Genomic DNA, 12951 nt, shown 5'->3' on the forward strand with positions numbered 1-12951 from the left:
CAAGGAAAATAACTTCTAAAAATAGTTTCCATGTTTAAAAAAAAATCAAATATATGTATATGGTTTAACAAAAAAAAGCGTTTCTTTTTTATAGCATTTAAGTAAAACAAAATTATTATATTTAAAATTTTGAGGGTTTTGTGAACCAACAGACAATATGCAGTTATTACAAGAAGTCATATTTTTCTTAATATTTGCAATTATATATCCTGCTATATTATACAGTACATTGAGTTCAATATTATGAAATACAATATTACTATTTAATGAAATTGGGGAAAGTGGCCTATTACAATGAGCACTAATACTTTGTTTTTTTGTTGAATTAGAATTATTTAAAAATTCTGTTATCATATCACTGTCATCTTCATCATAATTACTTTTCTCTACTGTCTTAATATATTGAGCGGTTGAAATAAGTTTTAAGTTATTTTTAAATTGAAGCGCAGTAGGAGTAACATTTTTTGAACGTATAACTGAAAAAAAATTTTCCAAGCAATCCTGCGAAAATCTACCTGTTAAAACAAATTTAAATGCTTTATCATTAAGTAAATATTCTGTTAAATGTAACATTGAAGTAGTTGATATAATTACTCCAGTTTGCACAGGTTTGTAATGGCCCTTTTCACCAATTTTTAAATTTTGAAAGAGCTTAATAACTTCTAATAAAAATAATCGAGATTCCTCATATTTATTTTTATTATATTTGCTTAAAGCTAATGTTAGACTACGTGAAGTCATAAGGTCAAACCATTTAGAAATAACTTCAACAAACCATGCTGTTGTATTTAAATCTAAATTTGATTCTTCGTTCGCTAAAAAATAAAGCGATGAACTTACATCTCTACTAAAAAGATTTTTTGCTTTACATACTTTCATTTTATTGAAATGTCCGCTAGGTTGTACATCATCTTTATTAATTTTTGGAGTTAGTAAACAATCTAAATTTTCTTGTAAAGCAACAAGATGATAAAAATGTTCTCACTTTACAAGACGAGATGTAAGTTTATATTTTTCTTGAAATTCAATAGGAAGTTCAATAATTTTATTATTAGCTAAGCAACATTTTAAATTTTTAAAAATATGTGGAACGTCCGCAAAAAAATATAATTTTTGTTGTGGATTTTCTGGATGTATACAATAACATTTACATGTGGAATATCGGCCGGCATATATATCAAATGCTTTCCACATTGCCATATTTACAGGTCCCATGTCAGAAGTAACACTATTTATAAACAAACCAATGTATGAGCCTTTTTAATTATCTGCAATATTATAGGTTTTAATAATGAGCCATCATAGCTATTGGAGGTAAAGTAATATCCGACAGTTTGTTTCCATCGGCTACTTATACCAGCAATCATAAACATTAAAGCATGGGTAGCATGCACATTACCTGTTTTATTTAGTAAAGTTGTATTTCCAATCATAGTATGAGTAGAAACATCATATGAAGTTCCTGGTAAAATAGCCATTTCATCAAGAGTAAGCATACATTTTTTGTCATTATTATCTTTAAAACCATCTACTTTAAGTTTTAAATACTCAAAAATTTGATCATCAATTCCATCATTAAATTGTAGATGTTCTAATCTTTTTCGTAAAGTTCTAAGACATGGTAATGGTATATTTTGTTTTATCAATTTCTCGTAACCGTTATTTTCACATGTAAATCTTAATTTTAATACTTTTTTTATTGTCGCAGAAGACCACTTTTTTATCTTTTTCCCGTCTCTTTCCAAAAATTCAATCTGATCACTATTAAAAACTTTTTCTAATATATTTGTATGTTTATTCATATTTCTTAATTTTTCCTTTAATTTTTTTAATTCAGCTAATTGTTGTCTAATTTTATTTTTCATAACTTTTTGTATTTTTATTGAACGTTGATATTTTTTTACTAATATACAGGGCGATCCTGAAAAACGTTATGTCTTTAAAATGACGTATTCCTGACACCATTCTAAGACAATTTTTCCTTTACCAAAATTTGATTTGAAGCGTAGTTTTTGTATTATGAGCAAAAATAGTTAGTAAATCACGCGTCGGGTACAGAAGGCAGGCAGGAGCGGCGCGGCGTGCCGCGAGCGCGGGCGCAGCTGACCGCCCGACGGGTGATTATCACCGCATGAGTCGCTAACTATTTTATTTTATAACATAAAATTATGCTTTAAATAAAATTTTGGTAAAGAAGAAAATGTCTTAGAATTACGTCAGAAATACGTGTTCCTTAAAATAACGTTATTTTAATAATGAAAAGTTGTTCCGGATCGCCGGCCGTCCGACGTTGCAATCAGCTGATTGCTACACGCGATGTGTGTATGGCGGAGCGTGTGCGTAAGAGAGAGAGAGAGAGAGAGAGAGAGAGAGAGAGAGAGAGAGAGGGAGGGTAGGAGGGACAGACATTCATACACACGCACGCACTTTTTTTCTCGCTCTCTTTCTCTCTTTTACGCAACACTCATACACTCTCTCATTCAGTCTCTCACTCACACTCTCGGTCACTCACTCACTCACTCACCTGCTTACTCACTTGCTCACTCACCTTGTAGCAGCGTAGCGAATCTTCATGCTATGTATTGTTGTTATCTGCTGCACGGTTATGATTGCTAGAGATGCGCGACACATCAAAATTTTTTCGATTATTAGTCTCACACTTGATTGACACAATACAGATTACACGATAACGAGTTTACTGTTTATTCACTCACTATTGATTTATCGATATCAAAAATTACTTTCAAAGAAACGCGAATGCAAACAGCACATGACTCGACGCGAAGCGACGGACCGCGGAGACTGCGCGACCACAAGAATTATGTTGCCAGAAACGCGACACGCGACATCTAACAAACGACTTGCGCGTGGCGCGTGATTGACGCGAGATAAGACGAATGTAATTAAAATTACATTATTCTTGCGGTTGACTTAAATCTTCGCATCGTGAATGCAATAATTTCGAAAACGTAATAACGTACAACACATGCTTTTTAAAATAATAATTATTTATTATAATTAGAAATAGTTATTATTTATAATAAATAATTAATTTTTTAAGTATGTTATTATACGTTTCATGTTTTTTACCGCATTCGCAATGCGAAGGTTTTAGCCGATCGTTCGTCTTATCTCGCGTCAATCACGCGCCACGCGCAAGTCGTTTGTTAGATGTCGCGTGTCGCGTTTCTGGCAACATAACTCTTGTGGTCGCGCAGTCTCCGCGGTCCGTCGCTTCGCGTCGAGTCATGTGCTGTTTGCATTCGCGTTTCTTTGAAAGTAATTTTTGATATCGATAAATCAATAGTGAGTGAATAAACAGTAAAACTCGTTATCGTGTAATCTGTATTGTGTCAATCAAGTGTGAGACTAATAATCGAAAAAATTTCGATGTGTCGCGCATCTCTAGCAATCATAACCGTGCAGCAGATAACAACAATACATAGCATGAAGATTCGCTACGCTGCTACAAGGTGAGTGAGCAAGTGAGTAAGCAGGTGAGTGAGTGAGTGAGTGACCGAGAGAGTGTGAGTGAGAGACTGAATGAGAGAGTGTATGAGTGTTGCGTAAAAGAGAGAAAGAGAGCGAGAAAAAAAGTGCATGCGTGTGTATGAATGTCTGTCCCTCCTACCCTCCCTCTCCCTCTCTCTCTCTCTCTCTCTCTCTCTTACGCACACACTCCGCCATACACACATCGCGTGTAGCAATCAGCTGATTGCAACGTCGGACGGCCGGCGATCCGGAACAACTTTTCATTATTAAAATAACGTTATTTTAAGGAACACGTATTTCTGACGTAATTCTAAGACATTTTCTTCTTTACCAAAATTTTATTTAAAGCATAATTTTATGTTATAAGATAAAATAGTTAGCGACTCATGCGGTGATAATCACCCGTCGGGCGGTCAGCTGCGCCCGCGCTCGCGGCACGCCGCGCCGCTCCTGCCTGCCTTCTGTACCCGACGCGTGATTTACTAACTATTTTTGCTCATAATACAAAAACTACGCTTCAAATCAAATTTTGGTAAAGGAAAAATTGTTTTAGAATGGTGTCAGGAATACGTCATTTTAAAGACATAACGTTTTTCAGGATCGCCCTGTATTTCTGTTCGCGATCATATTTACATTTTGGAAATTTTGACTTACTGCTATTGTCGATCTTTCGATTTGATCTTCTACGACATTCATAACTTCATGTTCATTTTCATTCTCATTTAGATCTGCGACATCATAACTTCATGTTCATTTTCATTTAGATCTGCGACATTCATAACTTCATGTTCATTTTCATTTAGATCTGTGACATTCATAACTTCATTTTCATTTTCATTTAGATCTGCGACATTCATAACTTCATGTTCATTTTCATTTAGATCTGCGACATTCATAACTTCATGTTCATTTTCATTTAGATCTGTGACATTCATAACTTCATGTTCATTTTCATTTAGATCTATGACATTCATAACTTCATGTTCATTTTCATTTAGATCTTCTACAATATTTATAGCTTTATATTCATCTCTGTTGTAATTTGGATCTTTTTCCTACAAAATAAGAAATGTCACATTAACTATTTTACTTTTATTTATAAAATGTATTTTTAAAAAATATTTTATTTGTCTTACCTCTACTAATGATTCTGTCTTTACTAAATAATTTTGAAAAAGAGTAGGTATTGCGTTAGATTTTAATTTTCTTTTACCATCAACACGAGTTGTTTCCCACATGTTATCTGGAAAATGTATCTATAAACATAAAATTTTTATTATATTTTTATTTTATTTTTTTTTATTAAAAATATATTACACATATGTTATTTCTTACTTCACATATGTATGCATTATCACTCGGTGTCCAATTTAGCCTTGAAACGCATGTTGCCCATAATGCTTTTCTTGTTGGATTTTTAGGAAAGCGTTTCATAATAAATCCTTTTTGGGAACTATTAAAACATTGTGGCACGCAACAACCCGTCATTGTTACTCTGTACGTATAATTAGACGCATAACCTCGAATATAATGAAAGGTGCATAATTTCAGTTGATCAAAACTCATCTAAAATGTAACATCTAGTAAATTTGCTGCAAAATGGCTGCACCAATCACGAAGTGAACGTTACGTTTCCAGACTCTCCCTTGAGGGTTTCTAGGTGATATTACCCCTTAAGGAAGGAAGGAGAGGAAGTCAGAAAGGAAAATAAAAGGAATTATTTGAACATTAGAGGACGAAGACTGCCTCGCCCGCGGTTTTTGAGCCGTGGTTTTCCCGCGGGACGGAGGGCAAATGCCGAGGCAGAGGCTTGAGAAGTTCTCTTTGGAGAACGAAGGATCCACGGAAGGTCACCCCCCTCTTGCCTGAAGATTTTTCTCTAAGGAGAAAATCAGTGAAGTCGTTGGAATCTGCGAAGTCGTTTGATCCCAAGAAGATGTGTGGTTCGGTAACCTGCAACAGCAGTTCAGGGAGAACATGGAGACACGTCGGGAGCTGAAATACGACGAGATTCCTTTAAAGACTTACCACAACGTGATTGTCGGGACGACAATCTTTCGAGAGGGGAGCAAGTGTTACGTTCCTGGTTCGGGTCGCGGTCGAGTCCGTCGTGGAAAGAGAAGTCCATTGTCAAGAGGTTGTTGACAGCGGCGGCTGTCATTTGAGTCTGGAGCCAGCTGTCAGGCTGTGTGGACGCGTTTCTCTTACGAGTCGATCCGTGTTATTAATATTGTGTATTTACGTTCTGAGTTACCGTTTGTGTTGTAATTGTGCATTAAAGTTCATTAGTTTCCTTAAGTGCTTGTTTATTTAGCGCGTCCCGCGAGCGGCCGATCTCTTTACCGCGCGACTTCGATATCTATCGAAGTCCCCGCCCCGGGCGTAACAATATATATATATTTTACGATTTCTTTCGGAATCGTTTGTGATTTGCCGCTTGCCGAGTATAAAAGTGCGAAAGGTGACACCTCATGCTTGCCGCCGCACGGGTCCACGAGACGCTCATCGTTGGTGAGACAAAGTCAGAGCGATGGATTGTTAGTCTTTGTCAAACTAACTCATTTGTCTGTTTCATCTTGAGAACGTAGTTAGTAGTTACTGCATTGGCCACTACTACGGTATGGCGCTGAAATCACCTCTCCGTGGTGGACCACCTTGTCGTGGTGGAGAGGCTTAGGCCGCCCCGGGTCTCCGGGCCCATCGGGCCCCCACTTCGACGCTCTCGCGTCGGAGGGGTCCGGGGACCCAGGGCGACTGACTAAGAGTCCACATTGCACTTCCCTCCCCGGAAGGGGAGGAAGGGGGGTTTCCGCTCCCTCCGGGCGCCTTGGCCCATAGCGGATAGGGGAAGGAAAACCCTGATTTCAAACCCGGCTGGAGGGGTGCCGTGACGGGTGGGAAAACACCCTGACCCCTCACCTTCTTCCTTAATTGGTCTTCCTATTTTTAGATGTCCTTTCTTAAGCTCCTCTCATCCTTCCCTACCTCTCCTTATATTTCCTACCCTTTACCTTTCCCTCCTTTGGTATGTGTGTGTGAGTGCTGAGTGAATGGGGATGGTGATCCTGAAAATCACCCCAGAGAAACGTCATTCTGGATAATAAAACGCTCTATCAAGCCATTATGAGTCAAGAACACAAAGTGCCGATTATTACTGCTCCAGTTGGGTTGGATACAACAGGAGCCGGCGATTCACATGATATCGTCCCAGTCATGTATTCGTCGCTATCCGGAGATGGGCAAAGCACGGTGTGTGCGGCGGGCACCGTGCCGGATAGGACTACCGCCTCTACTAAAGAATGTGAGAGAGTCGAGCCTGCAACCGCAGAAAGCTCAATAGATGTTACGGCATTTACAGCGGAAACACCAGATCGCCCACGCCAGGGCTCTGGCGACACAATAATGACGACTCCCAGTCCTGAACGGATGATAGAGATTATCTTTCCCGCCATCCAGGATAGCTGGGTGAATATAGTAGAAGAGGAAGAAAGGACAACTACCGTCATCCCTGATCCTCTAGTAAGTATGGAGGTTGAGGATGTAAACCTCCCTTCACGTACGGCGGCTAAACGCAAAAAGAAAAGAGATATGGACTCAGACTCTTTGGAGGACAGTGTATTCAAAGCAACTAAAGGTCCGAAGCTTCGAACGCGTCCGTTGAGAAAGCGTATGCCAGCTGAGCAAGCTGCCACAATGAGCAAGGACGACGACGCCCAAATGTGTTCAAATCCTGATAGCGCTCTATCAGGTACGGATCGCGATGATAGAACAGGAAAAGTAGGCAGACCTCGCCGTAAGATCAAAGCAATAGATCCTATTCTCGCAGAACAGGAAATTTTAAAGAAAACGGGAACTGCTCCCGAGCATATCGAGGCGGGTCTTCTTCGAGCAATGACAGCAGCCGATGTGTGCGCGCAGGCGTTAGAATACATTTCCACCATTGAGATGATACGCACAAAGTGCGGTCGTATGCAAGGTGGCTTGAGCGGAGAACTCCGTAGAAGAACATGCGGGTTAGGTGAGCTCGTCCGTGAGCTACAGTATAAAGCGGAAGCTGTGGGAGACCCAAGTTCCCTCAAGGCTAAAATTGAAGAGCTAATCGAAGACGCCAAGAAAAGCAAAAGAGACAGGGCTAAGGAAGAAGAGAGAAGGAAGAGAGAACACAGCGAACTCCAAGAGATCATTGCTGATCTGAAAAAAGAAAATTTGGAGATCAGGAAAGAAAATAGAAATATGAGAATAGAGCTGAAGAAAGAAATGCAAGGCATACGAGCGAGTCTAGATAAAGATCAAAGAAAGACATCACCAGAAAAGAGAGAGACGAAAGAGAAGAAGAGAGTATCTTTTGAAAAAGAGAAATCTGGGTCTCCCACAGTACACACGCCTCAAAAGACACGGACTGACAAAGCAATGGCTCAAGTCTTCGGTGGAAAGAGCTCTCCCACCGAGAGTACAATAGCATTCCAACAACTCGAGGAAGATCTGCAAAACATGTACAAAATAACTGGCGGAGATGATTGGCCCAGGTTCGGAGAATCCTGTTCTCCTCCTACCAGCAAAAAGCGGAAACTCGAGGAGGAGATAGCTGGAGCATAAGTCCTCTGAAGCAAAGCACATTGACAGACACATCACAGGACAGAGGAAATATATCTCGTATGAATATGGCGACGGGAGGTACGCCAACTATCAGATATGTGTTCCCTCCAGAAGGAGTCCCCAGCACAAGCCGAGGAATTCCTACTATGGTTTTCACTGGTGGAAATGGAGGAACCACTGCCGGCCTGCGATCGGATATCAGACTAAAGGGAAATGTGCAAGTGGCACCCCCCCGTGACACATATAGGGAGCAAAGGCTATCCTATGCTAATATAGTAAAGAAAGACTATTTACAAAAGAAAGACTATTTACAAGAGAAAGACAACTCACAAGGGTATAGATTAACGGCACAGATTCCACAGGATCAGGAGCCGGAGAAACAAGAATGGTTTACAGTTGGAAGGGCAAGTAAACCAATCCAAAAGAAAGACTAAGATGTCCAAACGGCAAAGTCTTAAAAATAGGATTAGGAAGGAAAGGAGACGAATTCCCGCAACGGCCGCCATTAGTATCAGGGGAAGTAGCGCAAACTTCTCTTATGCTGATGCTCTCAAGCAGGCTCGCGAAAATATCTCCCTTAAGGACTTGGACATTCGAAGCCCAAAAATAAGAAAGGGAATCAGTGGTTCCACCATAATAGAAATCTCTGGTCCAGAGAATATCAAAAAAACTGACTTGCTAGCTGCTGAGATGAACAAAATACTAGCCGGTAAGGCGAAAGTCTCTCGCCCCAGTATTAAGGGGGAAATTAAGTTAGTCGGTCTAGACGAATCGATATTGAGTGAAGAAGTCCGTGCGGCAATTGCCTCCGAAAGATTATGTACGCAGGAAGAAGTCAAAGTAGGGCAAATAGGACGCAATAGATCCGGTGATGGAATGGTCTGGGCCAAATGTCCGAAAACAGCGGCACTAACACTGGCGGAAAAGAAAAAGATCCAAATTGGCTGGTCACGAGTAACTATAGAATTGCTCCCAAATCGACCCATTCAATGTAACAAATGTTGGGCTCTCGGTCATGTGCGGTCCAAATGCAAGTCCAATAAGGACTACACTGGTAGATGCTTCCGTTGCGGCGAGCATGGACACATTACGAAGGTGTGCAAAAACGCGGTCAGATGTATAATCTGCGCGGAAAAACGTCTACCCGACAAACACCGCATGGGGTCGGACTCGTGTAGAATTGTACAGCTGGCCCCATCGCCTCGTACAAGTGCGGAAGATAATGTGGACAGCAGTCCCCCCAAAGACACCTCTAGTAGTCCGCCTACGAACGCGGCACAGATGTATAGTTTACCCGTAACGTCCAGTCTTGATGACGGGAAAGCGGCTGACAACACTGCAACGACAACCGTCGAGGAGACACCAAAAACGCCGGCACGGAGGACCGACGAAGAGATGGAGGTTGCAGGGCCGAATAGATGTCCTGGTATTTACAGTATTTGTGCTGTGCTTACACAGAGATGTCCTTAAATCTAGCCTATAACCTAAGTTTATATACATATATACATGATCAAATTTCTGCAAATAAATTTAAACCACTGCAGAGTTGCACAGGAACTGCTGACACAAATGGAAAAAGAACATCACCTGGATATGACGTTAATATCAGAACCGTATAAGGTCCCTGAGGATTCAACTTGGGCCGCTAGTAACAACGGAAAAGCCTGTATACATTGGAATACCGATGGTTACATGAATCCATGTATTAAAAGAAAGCAAGGACAATTCTCGATATCCTTACAGTGGAAAGATATCGTCGTTATCTCCTGCTACATCTCTCCAAATGTGCAAGACAACGTATACGAGGAATTCCTGGATGAGATGGATGACAGTATAATGGAGGCGCGCGGATTCAATATTATTATCGGTGGGGACTTTAACTCAAAATCCATCCTATGGGGATGCCCCTATACCAACTCACGCGGAGACCGCCTGGAGAGATGGTGCGCGAGTCGAGATCTAGTTATCTTAAATAGCGGCAATCGACCCACCTGTGTGAGGGCACAAGGCACGTCTATAGTGGATTTGACCTGGTGCAACTCCACTTTTAGATCTAGGATCGAGAAGTGGGAAGTTATGAATGTAGAAACGCTTTCCGATCATAATTACGTATACTTCGAGGTCTGCATGGATCCCAAGATCCGTATGTCCCGCCACAAGAAGAGGTACACCAGATGGGCGTACAAGAAAATGGATGCGGACCGTTTTGCAGAAGCTCTGATCTGGCGATGTACAAACCATATCCATGAGGATGATATTGACAAAATGGTAGCCTGGACACAAGAGGTGCTTGAAGAGGCGTGCCACTATAACATGCCTGTAATAGTTCCGGTACGAAAAGAGAGCGCGTACTGGTGGAATGCGCACATCGCCGAGTTGCGAGCATTGTGTAATCGAGTCAGAAAACAATGGCAGAAAGAGAAGCGTAATGGTCTACTTAATACTATATTACAAAAAGAAGAGGAATATAGAACAATTAAAAAAGAGCTATGTACAGAGATAAAAAGAGTTAAAACTAAAGCCTGGGACGAGCTCATCCAGTCAATAGATAAGGACCCCTGGGGCCTCCCATACCGTATAATAATGAAGAAGCTAAGGAGAAGTAACCCCAGCTTTAGTGAAACTCTTCCATTAGAAGTACTCGAACAAGTGGTAGATAAACTGTTCCCACAAGATCCTTACTGGGATGAGGGCGCATCTGATGACGCTACCGACGAACAGTGGCTCGAAGAATATAACATAAGTACGGAAGAAGTTAATAATATTCTAAAAAGAAAAGCGGGAGCTAACAAAGCCCCAGGTATTGACGGAGTCAAGTCCGTATTTCTGAAGAGAATCCCTCCGGAATTTTTGAAAAAACTTGTTCAGGTGTATAATGCGTGCTTGCGAAATGGCATCTTTCCGAAGACATGGAAACGATCTTTATTAATACTGATCCCTAAAGGGGTGCCTGATCCTTCTGAAATCAAGGCTCGCCCTATATGCCTACTGAGCGAGTTAGGCAAAATGCTAGAACGCGTTATCGAAAATAGGATCCAAGACTGGATGATACAACACCCGGAATCGAGACTTGCGTCATGCCAATTTGGATTCCGCAAGCATACATCAACGTGTGATGCATTACTGGTAGTCAAGGAAATGGTTACAGAGGCGCGAATCAACGGAGAAATCGTCGTAGGATTAAGCCTAGATATAACTAACGCATTTAATTCAGTGCGCTGGAGCAATATAAGAAATTCGATGAGAGAAAAATCATTCCCGTTGTATCTGCGAAAAATCATCAGTAGCTATTTATCACATAGGAAAATCGAGTACCCAACTATCGAGGGAAAAACGATTACTAGACAAGTAACAGCTAGAGTTCCACAGGGATCGGTCCTCGGACCGACCCTGTGGAACATAGCTTACGACCAAGTGCTGAGAACCCCATTTGAAGAGGATACATTAGTATTGGGCTACGCCGACGATACTCTCGTATTAGCGAAAGCGACAACCATCGAGGCTGCAATTGCTAAGGCTAACTTGCAGGTGAGCAAACTCATTAACAGAATCAAGACTCTTGGATTAAAGATAGCGGCCAGTAAAACCGGCGTGATAGTGTTCAATACTAAATCTAAGATAGAAAAATACAATATGTACAATAATTTACATTGCGTGTATATAGATCGCGAAATAGTTAAGATGGAACCCTCCATCAAATACCTAGGGCTTATACTAGATAGAGAATGGACATTCATCGACCATTTTAACTACGTCGAAAGCAAAGTTTCTCGGGTGAGTCGTGCCTTAAGCGCGCTTATGCCGAATCTTCGCGGTCCTCGTGAGAGAAAGCGTAAGTTGTACGCGCATGTAATAGGATCTATCATCAACTATGGGGCTCCCATATGGAGCGAGGCCACCACCAATAGAAGAATCAGGGACAAACTGCGCCGTTTACAACGTACTATGGCGATCAGAGTAATAGCCGGTTATCGGACTATATCTGCAGACGCGTCTCTTCTGCTCGCGGGAATTACTCCGGCTGACATACGGGCGGCATACTTTTGCCGTGTATTTGTGCGGGCGCGTGATCTAAAGCTCCAGAACGCGTGGAATAAGCTGGAGGAAAGAGAGATAAAGAAAGAGGAAAAAATACTCTTGAGAAGACAATGGAAACTGCTGCTGCAGCGTCGAGAGGTGGCTGGGGCGCGTACGTGCCGTGCCATAAAGCCGATTTTAGATCAATGGCTGGATAGGTCACATGGGGAGCTATCCTTTCATGCGACCCAACTCATAGCGGGACACGGATACTTCCAGACTTACCTCCACCGCATTGGAAAAGCTGAAACCGCTACGTGCATATTTTGCGAGCTGGAGGATGACTCCCCAGATCATACGCTCCAAAGTTGCCCGAACTGGAGCGAACAAAGAGAGCTCCTAAGTAGCCTCATCGGTCAGGATCTATCGATCGATACGATCATCAGACAGATGCTAATGTCTGAAGAGAATTGGAAGGCATTCCTGACATTCGCCGATGATGTCATGCTCGCCAAGGAAGAGGAGGAGCGCGCTCGAGAACGCGCGAGAATGGACGATAGTGACAGCGATTCGCTGTAAATAAATAAATTAACACACTTACCAGACTTGGATGGTTCTTTGAACTCGACACAAATGAGACTTATTCGATAGAGACTACAGAAGTAGGAGGTCCATCTTCACCACACAAACATCTACCATTCACACATTCACACATTCACATTCGCACAAACAAAGCAAACAAATACACTAACGGGGGATATGGAGGGTGGAGGGCAGGAGTAGGAAAGGGTAGGGGAGTAGGGTGAGGGGAATAAGGTGAGGGGGGAAGGGTTTACACTACACATC

At 41.6% G+C, this 12951-nt stretch overlaps 1 protein-coding gene across 1 annotated transcript; it reads right to left on the minus strand.

Moving 5' to 3' along the window:
• Nucleotides 1–4214: 4214 nt before the first annotated feature.
• On the minus strand, nt 4215–4987 carry LOC145969827 (uncharacterized). The gene is made up of 3 exons (XM_083096104.1): nt 4828–4987; nt 4629–4748; nt 4215–4547 (listed from the first exon to the last, which is right to left on the minus strand). Exons 1-3 carry the CDS (start codon nt 4978–4980, stop codon nt 4215–4217), a joined length of 606 nt encoding a protein of 201 aa, XP_082952230.1. The 5' UTR covers nt 4981–4987.
• Nucleotides 4988–12951: the final 7964 nt, after the last annotated feature.

This window comes from Camponotus vicinus, unplaced genomic scaffold, assembly GCF_025532165.1.
Source record: "Camponotus vicinus isolate PSW18456_S1 unplaced genomic scaffold, iyCamVici1.0 SCAF_4, whole genome shotgun sequence".
NCBI classification, from domain to species: Eukaryota; Metazoa; Arthropoda; class Insecta; order Hymenoptera; family Formicidae; genus Camponotus; species Camponotus vicinus.